This window comes from Solea senegalensis, linkage group LG15 (genome assembly GCF_019176455.1).
Source record: "Solea senegalensis isolate Sse05_10M linkage group LG15, IFAPA_SoseM_1, whole genome shotgun sequence".
In the NCBI taxonomy this organism is placed as follows: Eukaryota; Metazoa; Chordata; class Actinopteri; order Pleuronectiformes; family Soleidae; genus Solea; species Solea senegalensis.
The window spans coordinates 20,341,749-20,363,270 of NC_058035.1; the positions used below are offsets into that span (position 1 = coordinate 20,341,749).

At 44.6% G+C, this 21,522-nt stretch overlaps 1 protein-coding gene across 2 annotated transcripts in view; it reads left to right on the plus strand.

Moving 5' to 3' along the window:
* Positions 1-21,522, plus strand: part of gfra1a (gdnf family receptor alpha 1a) — a 123,261-nt gene that overhangs the window by 71,939 nt on the left and 29,800 nt on the right. For both annotated transcript variants that reach the window (XM_044046455.1, XM_044046456.1), the window contains 2 exons: positions 17,589-17,767; positions 18,435-18,607. In XM_044046455.1, the coding sequence (XP_043902390.1) occupies positions 17,589-17,767; positions 18,435-18,607 (352 nt within the window). The remainder of the gene's footprint in view (positions 1-17,588; positions 17,768-18,434; positions 18,608-21,522) is intronic.

A 21,522-nucleotide genomic window follows, 5' to 3' on the forward strand; every position in this document is an offset into this window, starting at 1 on the left:
CTCATGACCCTGATGGATTCTGCAGATGTTCCACATCAGGTCACTGTACCTCTAGACAGGTAAATTGAGAAGTTTAGCCCCTGACAGCGGTGACACCTGCATGTCGTTCGTTTGTGTCACGTATCAAGCCTGAGCTTGCTCTTAAACAAAACAGATGAATGTGTTATTTTATACCAGCATTTTTAAGACGCAACAATAAGACTCTAATGTGTTACTTTTATTGTGTTTTATTGTGTTGGAGTTTTATGGCCACATAAAAAGTGCAATTCATGCTCCTTCTCCATCCTTTTTTTTTTTCATACTATTTTGGATATCGTGTAATGACCTCTTGAGACACAGTAATTCAATAGATGACGCGTAATCTTGCATTTGCTGCAGGTGACTCTTGGTCACAGACTGAAATCCAGAGGAGTGGAGACGTTGGCTCCCAGTGCGGTGGTGGTGTACCATACAGTACAGTACTGTGTTTGTGGAGATTATTAAAGAGCCATATATTTCTGCTGGGGCCCCACAGGGCTTGCTCTTACCGGCTGATCTCCACGCTGGCAGACATGTAATGAAACTGGCCTTGCTGAAGATTCATCACTGTGGAAAGCCAAGGCGATTCGCTCTCTCCCTTCCTCCTCCTCCTCCTCCTCCCTTTCTCCTTTTACTTTTTCTTTGTCAAGTTTTTTGTCTCCCCCTCCCTCTCAGTGTTGATTTGTTGAATGCACTGCAGTCAGTTGAGACCTGAACACAGCAAACAGGGACTTTCATCTTGTCAATCTTCTGTCCCAGCAACATAATTCAGTTTGACTCACATCAGGACAAAGACCCTGTTCGGACCTCTTATTAACCTGTGTGATCCAATCATGCGCACATGGTGCTAAGCTTAGATCTATCGCGTTGTCAGATCTGATCACCAAAAGACACCTTTGGTGGTTGTTTGAGCACGAATGTGGCCAAGCATGAATGAATGTAATCTGTCCTCAGGGTGGATTAGTGACTGCCTTCTCAGCTGACACTCTCTCTGACCACTAGTATTGTCAGTCAGTCATCATCTACCGCTTTATCCTCCACTAGAGGGTCACGGGGGGTGCTGTGCCAATCTCAGCTACATCGGGCGATAGGCGGGGCACACCCTGGACAGTTCGCCAGTCCATCGCAGGGCCACACACAGCCATTCACTCTCACACTCACTCCTATGGTCAATTTAGAGTGTCCAATTCACCTAATCCCCACATTGCATGTTTTTGGACTGTGGGAGGAAGCCGGAGAACCCGGAGAGAACCCACGCACACATGGCGAGAACATGCAAACTCCATGCAGAAAGGCCCTTGTTCCAACCGGGGCTCGAACCCGGTTGGTATAGTGGTATAGTGCTAACCACTATACCACCGTGTGTCCCCACTAGTATTGTATTGACACTATTAAGTGTGCAATACGTTAGGTCAGCCCATGGCCGAGTGGAAAGGGAACTTGGCTTGTGACCACAGTGTTGCCCGAGGTCAAGGGTTGGGGCAACCCTGAGCAAGTTACCCAATCCCCATTGCTCATTGTTAACTGGACACTCTAAAGTGACGCCAGCCACAAACAGGGTGACATCAGACATGTCGAGAGAATTCAAATTCTGTCTTGAAATGACTGAAAATACATGTGAATCATACATCAAGTTACTTTTGAGTCCAAGTTATTTTGGATATTTTTGTCACAGATATACCAATAACTTATCTCTCTTTGTCTGGGGCCAAAATAACCAAAGAACTAGCTTTTTTTTGGAAGTAAATATTGTTTGTCGACTCAAACTACAGTACTTTCTGCCGTTTGTACTGTACTTTCTACCACTACTCAACTGGGCAGCTCGAGTCTGCTCTGGGTCGGGTGAACCCAGCCGAGTCTGCTAGCAATCAGGTCTGGCAACGACGTCATTTTGACCAAAGTAAATCAATCACAGACAGGTTTTCCCCGTGGCACACTAGAGACGGGCTTAACAACAGAGAGGTTATGTCCAGCAGCTTTTGCAACATGGCGGCCACAAGAGCTGTCTTTTGATCCGGCTGTTGCTTCCATTTTAAGCTAGAAAACTACAACAAGCCCATTTATTGACACACTCTCCGTATGTGTGAGACAGGCGGGAGTCCTGTCGTTAACTCGCATTACGAACTCAAAACCTTTCGAAAAACTTTGACTTCACTGGTCCAGAATGTGACGAGGCGTGTGTGAATTGGCTTGGCTTGTGTCACTGGTATGTGGCTCTAGTCTTTCCGAACAGGTCTGTAAAAGTGTCACATCACTTTCTCCTCAGGACCTCAGCGAGCGCGACATCATTTTTACAGCTGTAATATTTGCTCCCTGATATCTTGCGGTCAGAATGTTGCATGTTGGACCTTCAAACAGGAGCTGACCTGGGATTTAAGCATTTAAGCCGTTACTCTGTAAGCACCCAGTTTGAAATATGGGACTGATTTTGAGAAGAAGAGTAATCACAGGAGAGCATCTGGGATTTAAGTCAGCAGAGGTTCATGCAGCTCGGATGGTGTTGAAGTGAAGCACTTAGCTGGAAGGGGGCAGGCAGCTTATAGCTTGTTGATATTGCAAAGGCAGTCCAGAGGGGTTCAAAAAGAAATAAGGTTGGGGTGGTATTGAGGGACAACATAAAGCTGAGGTGAGAGAAATTTTATGCCAACACTCACAATTCGCCTAAGAGATGTACTTCCCCTCATTCCATCAGTCCCACCACGACTGCTTATCCCCCCTGTTTGAGGACGAGCAGTTTTGGGCCAAATGTGAAATTTCAGGCCAGAAAAACATGTTTCATGTATGAAATCGGAAGACGTGACACGTTTCTGAGAACATATCCTGTATTCAGGTGAGTGCGTCTGTCAGGACCCGGTCTGACGTGTTGAAACGAGTATGAAATGAGCTAAATGGTATTGTTGGTGGAGGCAGAAGTATAATATAATGCTGCAGCGGGATGAGATGTCAGCCGGCTGAAAGCGAAAAATGGCTCGCAGGATACACGGGAATCATTTTCTTTGGCATGTTTTTATTGGACCGCGTGCCAATAAAGCTCAATAAATTCAACACAGTCAGAGGAAAGACGCCGATGGAGATGGCGAGCGGTGATGGAGGAGGAGTGGATATAGATGGAATTGAAAGGAAAGGGAAGGATAGAAGGAGACTGTTGCACTACAGGGATCAATTACCAGGAACTGTGAGTTATGGTGTTTGCTGCACCAAGTACCATGTGGCTTTATTGCTCTGGGACAGTGTTGGGAGGAAGAGGGGAGATGATTAACCCCACAGAAAGAGGAGAACAGTGTGGCAGAGGATCAGAAAAGCATCAAAACAAAGAGCAAGAAAGGGAGTTTAGGAAGGAAAGACAGAGAGGGGAAGGCTCTCTCTCTCCTCACTCCTCCCTTATTCCTCCACTCTCTTCATTTCTGCAACTCTTGCACTTTCATACGAGAAGCCCATTAAGGCGGACGGTGGTGTAACTCAGCACTGATAATCAACAGAGAAGGATGGAAGGAGCAGGTTTCGCAGGGAAAATACCCCAGGCCTCGTTTATTATGTTAGATTTTTCTATTGAATCTGACGGTGATGTGATTTTTCTAAGTGGGGAAGGAGGTGAAAGGAAAGTAATTTACACAATGAATAATCCAGATGTGTGTGCAGGCAAGTTGTCTACACACAAGATGTCATTGATTATTTAAGATAAGATAAGATACACAATCATACACAGTACAATGGACAATGTCCAAAGAGAACAAATTTAAATTAAATTTAAATATAAAGAATTGTTATAAAGTGTCTAGAAATGTACAATATTAACATTAATATAGGGAATTTACATTGATGTGAGAAATGTACATCCAGTGCAGGTGAGTGGTCATTTATAAGGAGAAATCAGGTTATATCCATAGTTTCAGGTCAGGATAGATCAAATGTTTTATTTCCTGTTAAATAACAACAACCATTCAATACAGAGGAACAGGGAGTGGACTTTATCTGAGATGGCATTCAAAGATAGAGAGATGAAAAATCCGATTGGACGGTACATGCTGTCAATCACTTTAAATGTGCTGTGCTTTATTGCTTATTGTCCGTGTTCCTCTAAATGGGAACATAATTTACAAAATTGGCGTCATATTCTTTTATTAAAGCACTCAAAGTAGTGATTGGGATCATTATCTCCACAGGAAAATGTCCACTAATGAATGAATTGCCTCCTGGTGGCTAACTACTTCCATTATATATATATTTTTTTAACTTTTAATGCCTAATTTCCAAACTAACCTACTCAAACTTTGACTCTGATCACCTGGGCTTTTTCGCTCAATTTCCAGGTATTTCCAACTTTGTGTTGCATAATGCAGTAGATGATGTTTTTTCACCAGAAATGAAAAGTGAGCTTTAAACAGATAAGGTTTCACTGAGATTCGCAAATTGATGAAAATGAGTACTTATATATTTAGACCGCTCATAATCTAGTAACTTTCCTCAAAGTTGTACCATTTTAACTTTACATCATGAGCTCCACCATGGACATTCACTCATGTTAACGCTCTTATGGATCTGCTGTCATCTGCTTCATGTTCAGGTTTTTCTCATGGCATTCAATGTAATAACATTATTTGGATCATGCATTGCTCATAAAGGTATTCTTCATTTTTTGTCTGCCACTGATTGTGGGAGTTTTGACCGAGGCATTGAAAGGTTAGTGAATGTCATTAAATGTAAAAAAAAAAAAATAATGAATAAATAAATCAGGGCAGATGGCAGAGGGGAGGAGAGACACGGGAAGTAACAAGAGCCACAAGAGAGAAGTTTAGAGATGGATGATGATGAAGACAGAGGAAGGGAGGTAATGATTGGAATACACAGATAATCCAGAACGAGGAGCACAGAGAGCCAAGCAGGGAGGAGGAGGGAGATTTTAAGGGGAGGTCTTAAAGGAAAGTCAGAAAAAAATTAGAGAAGATGAGCAGAAGGACATGAGGGGGGGGAGGGGGATTACTGAGGCGGGTGAGGTCAGGATTCGACCCTTTGGCGTCCCATGGTAATTGAAATTAAGAAGGGGGTGGAGGTGCAGCGGCACTGGAGGAAGCAGGCGACATGATAATCAATTTGAGGCAGAATCGGAAACATGAGCCACACGGGGGGCCTCGTTCCCCTACCAGGCCTCCAGATGGCCCCGGCCCCCAACCCTGTGTGGGCCCTGTCGCAGCACACTGTGTGTGTGTGTGTGTTTGAGCGTGAATGCCATATGCTAAGAGTGCAAAGGGAGTTCAGCAGATGCATTTGCTGACACTAGGGGCGCAGTAGGACACAGACAGTTTGTGGGGGGGACTCCTGCCATGCTGTGGTTGGAGACCATCAGTGACTGAAGGGGAGGTTTCACATGTTTTTTTTTTAAATGTGGTTTTATGAGCTACTGAAACCTCTATGGAGACCCCAGCCTGAGACTGAGACTGAGAGGATCCCTCTCTCTGAAAATATGTCAGCCATGGGGACAAGGGGAGAAATGATTCTCGCCACCGCACAAAAGGCTCACGTAATAAAATGGATGACCAGCGTAAGTCTGTGATATCTTAACTCTTTCACAACTAAGCCTCAAAAATGTCCATCCTGACATTTTTATTTTGCTTATTTTAACCATAAAAGGGACAGAAACATGTCTTGTAACTAAGTGCTTTTGTCCATTTCGTCCAGAATAACTTTCAATATCTGGCAGTTACTTACAATTTACTGCATGTTAAAATAGTGTATTAACAATTTAGAATGAAGATAAACAAAGGTGTTTTTTTTTTGTTTTTTTTAAATCCGATTTAAAATACAAAAAAAAAAAGTTTTTGTCTCAAATGTCCAAAAACTATGTATAGGCGTTCTTCCCTCTTTTTCCCTTTCTGCAGAGAAAGACGCCGATTCGCCGGCTTCCTGCAACAGCGGGGGTGACATTACCGCAATAACCACACGTTGGCTTTGGCAGGCAACTTCTCAGCTTTCAGAAACCATCCCAATTTTTTCACGACCATATAAACCGCTGCCTATTTACAGTAACACAAATACACCTCCGTGTTAAAGGGTTAAGATGTTTCCCAGCTTTTACCCTGCCATGTCCCAGCCTCTTGTAACTGGAAAACTAAGTTTGTAAACCGCTCACTCTCTTGCACTAAAGTCCATAGGGAAAATGTGTGTTTTTAACTCATGGGGATACATGAGCTGCTGGTCCACTGCTTCCTTGTTTGGTAAGTTTCTGACACTTTGACCCAAAGATGGATTTTAAACACTGAAGTCATAAACACATGTTATCTGTCTGAAGGAGGTAGTGGTGGATCAACAACGCCTGTGTGCCATGATCTAAGGTAAAATCACAGATTTTCTCTAGCAGGCTGTGAAGCAGAGAATTATTGGTTTACAATCGGACAAAAACTTCCAGTAAGAAAAGACGTTTAATGGCCAGATTAAGTGGTAAATATAGCCTTAAAATGTCATAAACTTAAGCTGGTGTAGATTTTATTTGATGAGCCTTTTGTTAAATGTCTAAAATCAAATTCCCACCCAATGTGTCCCCTGCTGGCAGCCATCTTTCCAATTATAGCAAGTCTTTTTGTCTGAGTGCAGTGGGTGCTCAGGGGCAGCCCTTGGCCAAGTGGAAGGGAAATTGGCTTGTAATCGCAGGGTCGCCGTTTCAAACATTGCTCGCGTGCCACACAATCTTGTTTTTTTCCTTAAATACTGAAAATAAATACAGCAAATATTGAATACTGAAGTTTACCTGTCAAAAAGTACAGTATATATATATTTATATTTATATACTGTACTATATATATATATGTATATATAAATTATCTAAAAAAATCCTTCTCTCATTATTCTGGCATAATTGTCGTAATGCTAACAGACCTAAAACAGGAAAAGTGATTGTCTGATTTCATGTAAGACAGAAAAGCATGTGTCTTTTTATATAGTGTATGTAAACTTCTGGTTTCAACTATATGTATATATATATATATGTATATATGTATGTATGTACACACATGTATAAATATTTATCTCTCTCTCCATATATATATACATATATATATATATATATATATATATATACATATATGTATATATACATATATATACATATATATCTATATATGTATAAATCTGTACACAGACACACTTCTATACAAACATACAATTACACATACACTCCCATCTAAACTTAACAAAAGTTGGACATCACAGCTTAATTTCACAATTTCAATTTCCCACTTTAACACTTTCTCATCAAAGGTGTATATTTCCTGGTAGTTGGTTGTTTCATGCTTAATGTATTATCTCAGCTGTTTTTTCAAAAAACATATATATATATATATATATATATATATATATATATATATATATATATAGATATATATTTATATATATATAGATATATATTTATATATATATATATATGTATATATGTATATTGTGGCGGGCACTCAGAGGTGTGTTCTCTCACCCAGTGGGTTTCTGGGTAAGGGGTGGTTCTGTGTATATATATATCTGCTGTATGGGGCACATGTGCTCTCGCTGTTAACGGATACTGAATAAACCTGTGAAACTCACCTAAGTCTCAGCCTTTCCTCATCCTGCCACATTGGTGACCCTGTTTTGAACATGTTCGACGAAGCAGAGGAGTGTGATTCCTCTTCGGCAAACAGTGGACATGCCTCCTCTTCAGCCATGGCCCAACTCCCGCCGGCCGGCTTTACCGGGCCGGTGAAGCTTCCGGAGTTTTGGCAGAGTGACCCTGCTCCATGGTTTGAGCACATCGAGGCGCTTTTCCACCTGCGAGGAATAACGGCTGACGACTCCAGGTATTATTTGGTGGTCGCGGCACTGGATCAGCAGTCCACTCGCCGCGTGATGCAGCTCCTGCGCGCCCCGCCGCGGCACGGAAAGTACGCCGCGCTCAAGCAGTTTCTCCTCCGTCGCTACAGCCTGTCTCCCGCGGAAAGAGCGGATAAGCTGCTTTCGCTTCCCGGTTTGGGCGATGGTTCGGCGGTGGACCTGATGGATGGTATGCTGTCGTTACTGGGCACGGAGGACGGTGGTTTCCTTTTCCCGCATATCTTCCTGCGCCAACTCCCGCTGCCGGTGCGCACAGCCCTGGCGAACTCCCCGTGCCTGGCCGCTGGCGACTTCCGCGGTTTGGCTGAGGAAGCGGATCGGATCCTGCTGACTTCCAGACGTGTTTCCGTACAGAGTGTGGCGTCGGATTACCTGCAGCCCACGGTGGAGGGCGCGGATTCGGCGATGACGGCTGGAGTCTCCACCAGAAGGCGGCGAGGAGACCTGTGTTTCTTCCACCAGCGTTTTGGCGGCAAGGCTCGGCGCTGCGTTCCTCCGTGCGCGTTCGAGGCACCGGGAAACGGCGGAGCCGGCGCTCAATAGCAGCTGTGGGCGCTGGTGATCGAGAGGAGCTGCTTTTTGTTAAAGACACACTGTCAGGTGGACGGTTTCTGGTGGACTCCGGCTCCCAGAAGAGTCTTCTTCCCCCCGCACCAGCGGACCTGTCGGCCCGTGGCAGCGGCCCACGGTTGAGTGCAGCCAACGGCTCCTCTATCGAGACATTTGGTACCAGGTCTGTGACTGTTTGTTTCAATGGACGCAAATTTCAGTTTGACTTTGTGTTAGCCTCCATTACAGTTCCCATTATCGGGGCAGATTTTCTCTGTACTAATGGTTTGCTGGTGGATGTCGCTAATCGCCGTTTGATTGATGCTGTGTCTTTTGCTACCTTTCCATGTCAGACAGGGGGCTCCGGGCCGTTAACACACGCTAACTTTGCGGCATCGGATGATGTTTTTCAGCGTTTACTGGCAGATTTTCCGTCTTTAACGACCCCCGCGTTTTCTACGGCGGTTACTAAGCACGGCGTAGAACACTTCATTCCGACTACAGGTCCGCCAGTTTTCGCACGCGCGCGGCGCCTTGACACTGTTAAATTAGCTACGGCTAAGGAGGAGTTCGCTACCATGGAGCGTTTAGGGATCGTGAGGCGTTCGAACAGCCCGTGGGCCTCGCCGCTCCATATGGTGCCCAAGGCGGATGGGTCTTGGCGGCCGTGTGGTGACTTTCGCCGCCTGAATAACATTACTGCACATGACCGTTATCCCATTCCGCACATTCAGGATTTTTCGGTCCGCCTGGCGGGAATGACGATTTTCTCTAAGGTGGATCTGGTGCGTGGTTATCATCAGGTTCCCGTGCGCGCGGAGGACGTGGCCAAAACCGCGGTGATTACGCCGTTCGGGCTTTTCGAGTTCCTGCGCATGCCGTTTGGCCTCAAGGGCGCGGCACAAACATTTCAGAGGCTGATGGACTCGGTGTTGCGTGACCTCGCGTTCGTTTTCGTCTATCTGGATGACATTTTGGTGGCCAGCCCGTCGGCTGATGAGCACCTGTCGCACCTTAAGCAAGTTTTCCGGCGCCTCGATGAACATGGCTTGATTGTCAACACAGCAAAATGTCAGTTTGGACTGCCGGTGATGGATTTCTTGGGCCATCGCATTTCGTCGCAGGGTGCGGTTCCTTTGCCTTCTAAGGTGCAAGTGGTGGCGGATTTTCCCCGTCCGGTCTCGGTCAAGTCCTTGCAGGAGTTTTTGGGCATGGTGAACTTCTATAACCGTTTCCTACCTCGTGCTGCCCACCTCTTGTTGCCTCTATATGGGGCCCTGAGGCTGAAGAAGGCCAACGACCAGGTCGACTGGACCCCTGAACGCATTCAGGCCTTTGATGGGGCTAAGTCTGCCCTGGCAAACGCGGCGCTCCTAGCGCATCCTGCGTCTCGGGCATCCATTGCTCTCACAACCGATGCGTCGGACGTGGCTGTGGGGGCGGTGGTCGAGCAGCGTGTGGCTGGTGCATGGCAGCCTCTCGCGTTTTTTAGCCGTAGTTTGCGAGACAATGAGCGCAAATACAGCGTTTTTGACCGGGAACTGTTAGCGCTTTACCTGGCTACCCGCCATTTCCGTTTCCTGCTGGAGGGCCGCTCTTTCACGGCTTATGTCGACCACAAACCGTTAACGTTTGCTATGGCGAAGGTGACTGAGCCGTGGTCTGCTCGCCAGCAGCGCCACTTGGCAGCCATCTCCGAGTTCACGACAGACATTCAGCATGTGGCGGGTAAAGCGAACCCTGTTGCGGATTGCCTGTCGCGGGTGCTGGTGTGTCCTGTGCATCTAGGGGTTGATTTTTCCGCTATGGCTGCCGATCAGCCTGGTGATCCCGATATCCTTGCACTTAGGTCCACCAGTACCGGTCTCACATTGGAGGAGGCGGTGGTGCAAGACGGTGGTCCCGCCCTCCTTTGCGATGTCTCAACTGGCCGTCCCCGCCCGGTCGTGCCAGTCATTTGGCGCCGTCGAGTTTTCGATATGGTTCATTCACTCTCTCATCCAGGGGTCCGGGCGTCGGTGCGGTTGGTGGCGTCTAAGTTTGTCTGGCCTGGCCTGCGCAAAGAGGTCAAGGAGTGGGCAGCCGCGTGTGTGGCTTGTCAGCGCGCTAAAGTTCACCAACACACTAGGGCGCCCCTCGAGCCGTTTTCGATTCCGGCCAGGCGTTTTGACCATGTGCATGTTGACCTGGTGGGACCTCTACCTCCCTCACAGGGTTTCACGCACCTGCTCACAATGGTGGATCGGACCACCAGGTGGCCAGAGGCGGTTCCTCTGTCCTCCACGACATCCGCGGACGTGGCACGCGCGTTTCTTTCTGCTTGGGTCGCGCGTTTCGGTTCCCCATCGGACATCACCTCTGACAGGGGCTCTCAGTTCGTTTCGGACCTCTGGTCTGCATTGGCAAGGTCTCTGGGGACGCAGGTTCACCGTACTACCGCATACCATCCTCAGGCTAACGGCTTGTGTGAACGCTTTCACCGGTCGCTTAAAGCGTCGTTGCGTGCTGCACTCTCTGATGCTAACTGGGTGGATCGTTTGCCTTGGGTGATGCTTGGGTTGCGCTCAGCTCCTAAGGAGGACCTGGATGCTTCACCCGCAGAGTTGGTCCTCGGACAGCCGCTCCGTGTTCCAGGGGAGTTTTTGCCTGCGAGCTCGGCCCCCTGTTCCTTTCCTGTTGCGTGTCCTCCGTCTGATGCCGCTTTTGCTCCGGTGCCGGTTCACCACTTTTCTCCTCGGTCATTTGTGCCTGCAGAGCTCGGGACGGCCCGTTTTGTTTTTGTGCGGCATGACGCTCACCGGTCGCCCCTCCAGCCTCCTTACGATGGCCCGTTTAGGGTGCTGGAGGCGGGCTCGAAAAGTTTTGTGCTGGATATGGGCGGGCGTCGAGAGCGTGTTTCGTTGGATAGACTCAAGCCGGCTCATTTCGTGGCCGGTGAAGAAGTGTTACCGGCCCGGGTTCCCCGTCGGGGTCGCCCCCCTTCCAAGGCCCCTGTTGTGTCTTCTCCGGCTGTGTGTCCTACGTTGGACCCTGTTGTGGTCGATTTCTCTCCTGCCTGTCGCCCCCCTGTGGTTTCGGACGTGGGGCGGCGTACCCGTTATGGCAGACTGGTTAAGCCTCCTGTGAGGTACTGATTCTTACCCTGGGGTTTCCCTCTGGATGTTCGGGGGGGGGCTGTGTGGCGGGCACTCAGAGGTGTGTTCTCTCACCCAGTGGGTTTCTGGGTAAGGGGTGGTTCTGTGTATATATATATCTGCTGTATGGGGCACATGTGCTCTCGCTGTTAACGGATACTGAATAAACCTGTGAAACTCACCTAAGTCTCAGCCTTTCCTCATCCTGCCACAATATATATATATATTAGGTCAATGAATTTTTAAGAAATGAAGAATAACTGATCTGTGTGATCCCCAAATCCTACATTATTGATGATGGCTGTTTTCTAAAGTATAATTGGTGATTGCAGTTAGCTTTTCATGTGATATTAGATCAGAGTTTGACCCGTGTTACCCTTTAGAACCCTAAAATCTTCATCTTTATGAAAAAAAAAAGTCCTATAAATTGAGATTTCTCACGATTAGGTCAGAAGAGTTTCAAATGCTTTTCAAGTGTGATGCTGAGCAGGTGCCATGTTCATGCTGTCAGGTGAAAGGAGGCTTCATTTTTGTTTTGAGAGTCAAGGAGACAATAAATCACCTGTTTGTAACGATTTTTTGATGCGCTGTTTGTCAAGCCGATGTCGGCTCAGATGAGAGAGTGTAGTGCAGAGCAGCAAAACTGGTGATATAAAAAGGATGGAGGGGCCAAGTGCTCTATCAGCTTCACGTACATTAAATCCTGGACTCCTTTAGGTGCTTCTGAAGATAAATGATCACAGAAAAGATGTTCTTGAGGCACTCAGGCAGAATGAGGAGGAAAAAGTGAAGCCTCTGTGAGAAATAATGGCAACTTGTTCTGACCTCTTCAAAACTCCTGCCGTCCACTTTCTCTGTTTAAATACATCCTTTATTATTTTTCTTCCTTGTTTAAATATCAAGTATGAAGAGGAAGAAGCTTCCTCACACATTTTCCTTACGGTAAAGTAAGTTAAAATGGAATTATGCTGACTTTCTGGATCTGAACGTACTGACCAATTTCTCCAAATAAGGCAAAACAAGCTGCATGATATTTATGTGTATGATCCGGAGAGAAAGAGACGCACAAAGCTTGATTAGGAAATCTGCTGGAAGGCTGGAGGAAATTAAAGGCAGATGGAAGTGAAGGCTGGAAAGTAGGAGAGGAGTCTCAGGATGAAACATGTCCAAGCGGAATATGGTGAAGTGATGCTTTCCCACAATCTGGCCTAATTCCTCTGGTTGTGGGATTTGTTTTTCTGGCACCAGTGCATATGTTATGTAATATGTTGTGTGCAGGGATGGTATCAGTCCGACGTCAAATCTTGACTCAAATCTTAAATCTGATATGAACCAAAACCATGGCTAGAAAATGCTGTTTGTGTTAGCTTGGTAAAACAAACCATGTGAAAAAGAATTGATCAAATTTATCAGTATTGATAGATATCGATAAAGGTATCCGCATCAAACATGAAAAAGTCATATTGAGCCACCCTTAATGACAAATATCTGTCAACTGAGAGCTGATAGTTATTCCATGGTAGACACTTCTGTTCAGTAGGGGGTGGACAATATGAGTTTAAGATTAAAACGCAATATTCCATCATGGTATCACAATAAATACATTCATGATATTTCACAGAATTTCAAAGTAAAACTCGACTGACATCAAAAACAGGCCGCGTGTTTGAGTCCTCTGCTCTGGTCCCATAAAAGCACCAGCTTTGTCGCACTGTTGCCTCATAGCAAGAAGGTCACTGGTTCAAAGCACCATTCCAGCATATGTCCAAAAAAACCCTCTGAATTGACCAATTGACCAATGTTAGAGTTCATCTCATTGTTCATCTGTACTTGTTGAAATTATGACGGACTGGCAACCTGCCTAGGGTGTACCCCGCTTTTCCTCCATGTCAGCTGGGAGATCAGGCTCACTTTGGAACCTTGGTTGGTACAGATGTTTGGCCCAGAGTATCTGGCATTGTGAGCAGCTACAGATTAACTGTCAACTGTAATCATTTCAGAGTTCAACTATTATGACCAAGCCTAATAGGAAACCCTGAATAACGGGCAGTCCGTGGCCAAGTGGAAAGGAAACTTGACTCGTAACCAAAGGGTCGCCGGTACAAATCCCCACCCGGCCAAGAAAGGGCTGAGGTACCCCTGAGCTGCTCCTAATTCTAAGATGGGTCAAATGCAGAGGAATACTTTCCCTAAGGAGATTAATTGAACTTTATAAGGATAAGAAGACTCCCTCTTCCCAAGAAGAAATGCTGGCAGTCATTTCTGAGTAGTCCAAAGAAGTCCACTGCCTCTGACTCCCATACACACAAGGAGGAGGAACCACGACCCTGGGATCATGAATAAGCACAAGAAGATACATGTTCTTATTCAGTTTTGATAATATCTTGATGTTCGTGAGCTTCTGAGATTCTCCGAGTGTGTGATGCAACTACATTGCAAAATGTTCAAACTACTGCAGCGTGAAAACCGTCTTTAAGTGAACCCGTATTAGTCCTGCATTCACATTGGTGGTGGGCCAGAATGAGTAATATTTAAGTACTCTGCACTCTCTGCCCCGAAGAGAGGAGTAATGAAATGACGTAAATGACTCAGCAGTGTCTCTTGTCCGGTTTTGGAAAGTAACCTCCTCCTCCTCCTCCTCTCTGTGAGAGCAAACTCTTCTCTGCTGCCAATTAACATGTCATAGGACCCTAAACTCATCCCCTCTGTAACCTCTCCTGTCTTTTCTTTACGCGTTAAATCATATTAATAATCACATTTACACCGTGTGCTGCCCACAACACAACACAACACACCCCATGTAGCCTCACTAGCCTCACTAGCCTCTCCCTCATTTAAATTGGTTGTTGTCCACTTCATTTTCTTTAAAGGAGGGGGCGTTGTCTTTGTAAATGTTAATTAATAGCGGATTGAGGAGAACACTGGCTGGTTATTCCTGGCTGACCGACTGAGCTATAGACTTAAATTAGTGCATGAGCTACACACACAAGTTCACTGTATATACACATACAGCAGGCCTTGTTAGCCATTATGACCATGTGGAATAGGACTGGGAATCTCTCCTTGTGTGCTACATTTATTCAGAAAATACAATTTCACACGCAGATGAAACACCCGAAATCAGGGCCATTCAACTTCAGTAGCGGGTGGGCCAAAAAGGAAAATAGCTGGTGCTTTGTGGGCCACACAAAACATTTGTCAACGCAATAAAAAAAGCCAGATTGTCCACACCAATATGAGAGACAGGACAATGTGCACGAGCAGCGATAGCGGGCATCCTTGTCGAGTTCCTCTGGACAGTGTGAAAAGTTAGTTGGGGACAGAGTTGTATTTGTTGTAACCGCTGCTCTTGGTTTGCTGTAAAGGGTTTTGATCCACGGTGTAAATGATTGTCCCAAGCCAATTCACTTCATCAGCCATGCGAGCAAAAAGTGGTTAATATCGTTTGCCAAAGTGTTCACAGAATTCAGGGGGGAATCCATCTTGTCCAGGGGCATTGTTTGGTGCTTTTTCATAGTCATTTGGAGTTAATGGGGAATCTACAATGTCTGCCTGTTCTTTTGTTAAAGATGGTAGTGTGATGTTGTTTAGGAAGTTTTCTGTTTTTTTTTGAGTAATAGTGTCTGAAGATTGTGTTTATGGTGTGTGGTTCATTGCTGATGTTCCCTGCTGAGTCTTTCGTTGTTGTTATGAGTGATTTGTTTCCTTATTGCCTTTTAGTTGTTTAGGTGTGTGACTTTTAATACAGATTGCATAAATTCTTATTATTATTATTTCTTCTGGGATTTGTGGAACTCCTGTCAAGACGAGGTTGTCGTGCGGCTCTAGGACGGTGTCTTTTCACATGTTTTTGTTTGAATATGAGTTCCACTCGGCTGTTGAGTGTAGTGTTTGAGTTCTCGGTTTTCCATCTGTGGCGTGTCGAGTTGTGACTGAGTGAACTTGAGACTAGCTTTTAGATCTTTCATGTCTAGGTCTAGGAGTATTTCCAGAGTTGAGATGTTATTATTGATAGATTCGAGCACACTGACCTCAATAGTTGTGGCTCCTTCGTCGTCCATTTCAGTGGACCAGTCTCGCCGACTCTGTTTCTGCTGCGGTGTCATGACGCACATGTTATAATACGCACATGTTTCGTGGCAGTTGAGACCAGATCGTCGGGTATGTTTGATTTAGTTTTGCTGTTGGTTTTCTCCTCAGTAGCAGGGCACTGCCACTGATGAATCTCCATAGACTTTAATAGGTATAGATTTTAGCTCATTATATGGACATCCTGAGGGTGTGTGTTTATAGGTCACATATTGAGGCTTTAAAATGTTTAACATTATGTGTTGTTGAGTCATTATGTGTTGTTGAGTCAAAGTTATGATTCATTTTATATATTACATTTTCAATAGTGATATAAAGTAGCAATAATTGTGCAGAAGTCACACAATCAGACCGTTTTTCTTTTATTTTTGTGTGCGACGTATTTCCAAATTTCACACATTCAGTCCAATTTTAAACAAGTACTTTTTGCTCAGGTGTGTTAATAAAGTTGGGGGGAAATGACTTTTTTTTTTCATCAGATTGCCTAAGGTTGTGTTGAAAAATAAGATATAAGACAATCTATATTCTTATAGCCTCTGTATATCTGGAAAAAAGCAAAAATCGTCCTTGTGTCCGCTTTGTCTCTCAGGCTTGTCTTACGGAATAGCTGGAATTGGTCATATGTGGTTCCATTGGGGAGGTAGATGGCGGAAGTGCTGGTCCTCCTAATCAGCTAATTCAGTTATCAGTTCAGATTTTTTTTATTTTAGGATGCTGAATTTGAGAGAAAAATATGCTTACAACTTATACCACATGCTTTCTCAATGAAACCAGTCAGACAAGAAAGACGATATCCCTAACACTTGTTCCCAACATCAGCGTGCATGGCAAAATCAGTGCTGACTGTCTCGGAACGGAACTTTCCCTTTAACCTGTATGCCTCTATGGAGTAAAAAAAACAAAATATTTTGTTCTTCTGTAAACACTAACAATTTTCTTTTCATTCTATGGCTATTGTTTTTTTCCTGCATCGAGTCATTATTGTTTCAAGAGAGAATTACGAAGCATCCAAGAATCCACCTTATTTTCCCCCGATCACACTGTCCGTAGACAAAGGCGATACTGTTTGAATTGGGCCAAGTAATAAGTGGGACAATAAATTGGCTCCTTTATTCTTACTCAGCGAAAATGAGCCTTGCTCTTACTCAGCAGAAATGAATGCACTTGCTCAAAGTCAGTGCAGACAGAAAACAAACATATGAGGTGACGCACACACAGACACAGGCAGAGGAATATGTTACTGGGTTTATCTGCTGTAGCTGTGAGAAAACATCATTATGTTGCTGGGACTCGTTCACTCTTTTCTTCACACTCTGCTGTGGAAGTGCCGAGACTGCTGTCGTCAGCTGCTTCTGTTTGGTAATGATGTGATCTGGTGTCTTATTCCCTTCAACCGCTGATGTATGATGTATTGTCTTTGTGTTAAATACGACCAAATGCCACAAAGTAGAAAGTGAATTATATATATTCGTTTTAATTGCTGTACCACTTCTGTGCGGCTCTAACAGTAAAGGTTTATGTGAATGGATGACGGGCAAAACTGCTGTGTGAAGCAGATGTAAACAACGTTGTGATAAAGTTACGAATGCATATAAGGAGTTTAATACAGGAGCAAACACCACAGCTGAAGCAAGCAAAAGAACCCTCTCTACTCAATTTTCAATTTCAGAATTTGAGACTGTAATTTCCCTCTTTGTGACAAATGTTCACTTGTCAGAAACTGTGAATGTCAGGAAAAGATGCTATTTTTTTAAAAAAAAGCAGATTAAAGATGAAATATTCTCCTTTTTTCACCCTAATTCCATGAGTTGGAATATGCTAACGTTAGCGCATGTCTGAAGTTAGCCTTGTCTTGATAGCATCTGCATTATTCACACCCTTCCCCCTTTTATCCTCCCTCTCTATCTTCCTCATTTCCTCCTCGCCTCCTCTCCTCATCTATAGGTGAGCCAGCAGTGGCCCGAGAGAACAACTGTCTGAACGCCGCCAAGGCCTGCAACCTCAATGACACGTGCAAGAAGTACCGCTCGGCGTACATCAGCCCCTGCACCAGTCGCGTCTCCACCGCCGAAATCTGCAACAAGAGGAAGTGTCACAAGGCCCTGCGGCAGTTCTTTGACAAGGCAAGGCACACGCTTATCAAAAAAAACAAACTCTGAAGGTAGTCTGACGTACAGTATATCACTGAGGACCTGCTTGAAAAAGGAAGAGCAGTTTTGAAGTGGATAAGTTAAAGGGGTTGTCGAAATCGCAATAAATAATCAAGTGGGCCTTTTTTTATTTCTGGGCTTGCTTTTCCAGCACTTAACTTTGACATTGACTCAGTCATTCAACGCCAGAGATGTTTCCACTATTACAGCAATTTATGCTGATATTCTCTCGGCAGTTTGAATGTGAATTATGTGTGTTTAAAACCTGACACTTTATTTTCTTTGTGTTGGAGAGGGAACTGTCTTCAATGTCAGCTTGACTCCTACAGCGTCATTTGACATTAGCTTTAGAAAAAAACAATGGATATAATAACTCTTTTGGGAACAAATGAATCTATGAAATCTTTCCCAAAGCTACAGGAGAAAAAAAAACAACTTTGGTGATTTTGTTTTATTGGAAGAGTTTTACAGAGCTGTGATAAAAATCCTCTAGGTCAATCCCTCCATCTTCTACCGCTTTATCCTCCACATGAGGGTCACATGCTGCGTTGGTGGCCTTCAGATCAGATGAAATAACATGAAACATAAACATGAAAGCCCTTTCCATTCCTTCACTTACTTCGAATCTTGAACTCAACAGGTTCCACCAAAGCACAGCTATGGCATGCTGTACTGCTCCTGTCCACTCAGCGACCAGACGGCGTGCTCGGAGCGCCGGCGTCAGACCATCGTACCCGTCTGCTCGTATGAAGAGAAGCAGAAACCCAACTGTCTGGAGCTGCAGGGCTCCTGCAAGACCAACTACATCTGCAAGTAAGAGTCGAGGATTTAGGGATGACACAAAATCAGAGGACATCCAAAACAAGGTGCAAGGATAGAGAGGTCCAGAACATCATAATGTCAAACAAGTGTAGCTGGTTAAGTCTAATTTTCCGTTTCAGCATCTGTGTGTACTCAACAAAACATCAAAATCAAATGACATATGATGAAAAAATACAAAACAAAAGATGATTAAACACTGCAGTTGCACATTTAAAAACTAAAATATACATTTTACTTTTACTTTTTGTCTTTACCCTTGTTATCGTCTGCATTTCTCTTCTCAGATCACATGCAAAGTTACTGTTCTCTGATTATCAGTCTGCTTTTCCTCCCTCCTTCCTCGTCTCTTATTGAACAGTGTGTCTCATTCACTCTATATTTTACACAGGGTTTGCCTTTAACAGTGCTATAATTAGAATAATAATACCTTTGAATACTCCCCTATAATCAATTAAATACAAGGACTCTTCAGTAGGAAGCTGCACATCTGTTGGTCCCCGCAAATATTAAGGCAATCGAGAGTAAAAGTGAAGTTCCCTTGTGACAGAGAGAATATTGTATTTCACACACTGGTACAGTGTGAGCATGTAATAGCATCAGAGCACCAGCAAGATAGTTAGACGTTGGCCGACAAGCTGGTCCTATAGCATGTAGCATTGTGCTAACTCTGCTGTTTATTGGGAGGTGCAGGAGCAGGTCATTGCTTCTTTTCTTGGCGTAAAAAGCATTGCTCTGGTCATTTAAGAGGACTTTCCTTGACGATGGACTCGAACCACACTCAGCCCCTAAAGTCATAAACCTGAAAAGTATGCAGGCTTTTGAGGAATTAACTTTTTGTTATCGGATGCGAAGCAAATCCCCTCGATCCAACTCTGTCCTCACAACAAGATTTAAATGTAAAACAGTAAAATAAAAAAATAAAACACACACACACACACACAAACCTGAGGCCATGGACACACTCTCATATTGTATAGTCACAATGTCTGGCTTCACGCCTGGAGTAACACACACACACACATACACTCCACTGAGGGTGATGTCAGATTTCCATCACTGAATTACTCTTTTCTGACTATAAATGCTGCCTCTGCTTTTCTGCAGTGTGTGTGTGTGTGTGTGTGAGATCGAGAGAGTACTGTGTGGACCAAAAACCATATAAACCAGGAAGTACGGACATTTTGTGAAAGTGGGGCCATTTTGGCCTGTCCTTGCGTTCTGTCACGATTTAAAAGGGCTGGTTTTTGGATTAGGGCTTGAATTAGGTTTAGGTTAAGCGTTATAATGAAAGGGTTTGTGTTCATGTCAATGGTAAATGTTCTGTATTTATACAGTGCTTTTCTAGTCTTGATGACCACTCAAAGCTGCTTTAAGGCCCTGGTATACTTCCAGATTAGGACCTCCCCAAACTGAACATGATGTGGGTGGAATATAAGCCCCACTCGCCAAGCAGTAACAACATTTTGACAACAGAAGTAGTATTTGCCAAAGATAGTCAACGACCCTCGAAAGAGCCGACATCCCGACAGACCTTCCAGCTGATGAGCCTCTCGAACCAGACGTGTCCATCGTTCCCTTCTTCTTTGGTAGGAATGCGGCCTATTCCCTGTGTCCAGACTTGTGCCACCACCGGATGGTGAAGTCAGATACTACAGGACCCTGACCCGACTATACCAGGGTCTGCGATATGCAACGCCCAACGTGACGTGCACTTTAGTGGCATCAGCCAGAAAGAGAAGTGCTGGAGTTTCAGCTCCGATCTTCTGCAACTGAGCAGGAGTGACACTTGAAGGTTGTGGGTTCGATTCCCGGGCTCAGCTCGTCCACATACCAACGTGTCCTTGGGCAAGGTGATGGCTGTGCCGGCAATGTGTGAGTGGGTATGAAAGATGTGAGTGAATGGCAAACCTGTAGACTAGATTTTCCTCCAAATACTACCAGAGGAAGCCCGTGTCCTGGTTATGGCTATGTTTCGGGATAATGCTTTCGTAAGGCTGTCCAAATGAATGAAGTCAATGAGAGTACTTAAAAGCATAGCTATGTGAACCTGTGTGTGTGTCAGCAGTCTTGTAGCTGTCTGGAATTAAATGGAAGCATTAGGCATCATAAATGAGCTCCATTTGGCCTGTGGCCTCACTCCCATCTTTCTCCCTGTCTCCACAATTCTCCTTCCTGAACAGCAAAACAACTGTAAACTCCAACTTCAAGTGTCTGTCCTTCCTTCCTTCCTTTCGTCCATCACTGCCGCGTTTGTCTCCGTAGCGCGCTCTTTACATCAGACCTCGCTGAACAACAGGTCTGAGTGCACAGTGGCCTCCTCCCTGGTCCATTTGTCAGATTACAGGCACACATTTCCACCCTCGCTGCCTCACCATATGTCAGCTGCAGTATGCGTGCCGCTGTTGACGACTGTCACCGCGCTCTGCCCTGCTCTGCCTCACTCTGTCAGCGCATAGACTTGAGAGTGGGTGTGACTCACCGATAAAACATCTATATAAACATCTAAACAAACATCTGCTCTTTAGGGAACTTTTTAATTGCAAAAATACAATGTGTGTATTTTAAATAGGCCTGGATGATATAGGAAAACATCTCATTGTGAGTTTTTTTTTAAAACATTTTACGACAGATACTGCGTTTTAATGGGCGACAGCAGTTTGAACCTTGATTTAGAATGTGGTGGAACATCAACACATGAGACACATTGATAGAAAATGATGTTCCAATGCAAGGATGCAAACTTAAAGATATGGATTCCTTCCAAGATATATCTATTACATTTATTAAAGAGTATAAAACAACTTTTCTATAATGTGTGTTTATATGTATATATAAATATTATCATTTTTCTTTTCATTCTGCTTATAATTTTACATTTCCTTAATGTTTTATTTTAGTGCCCTTAC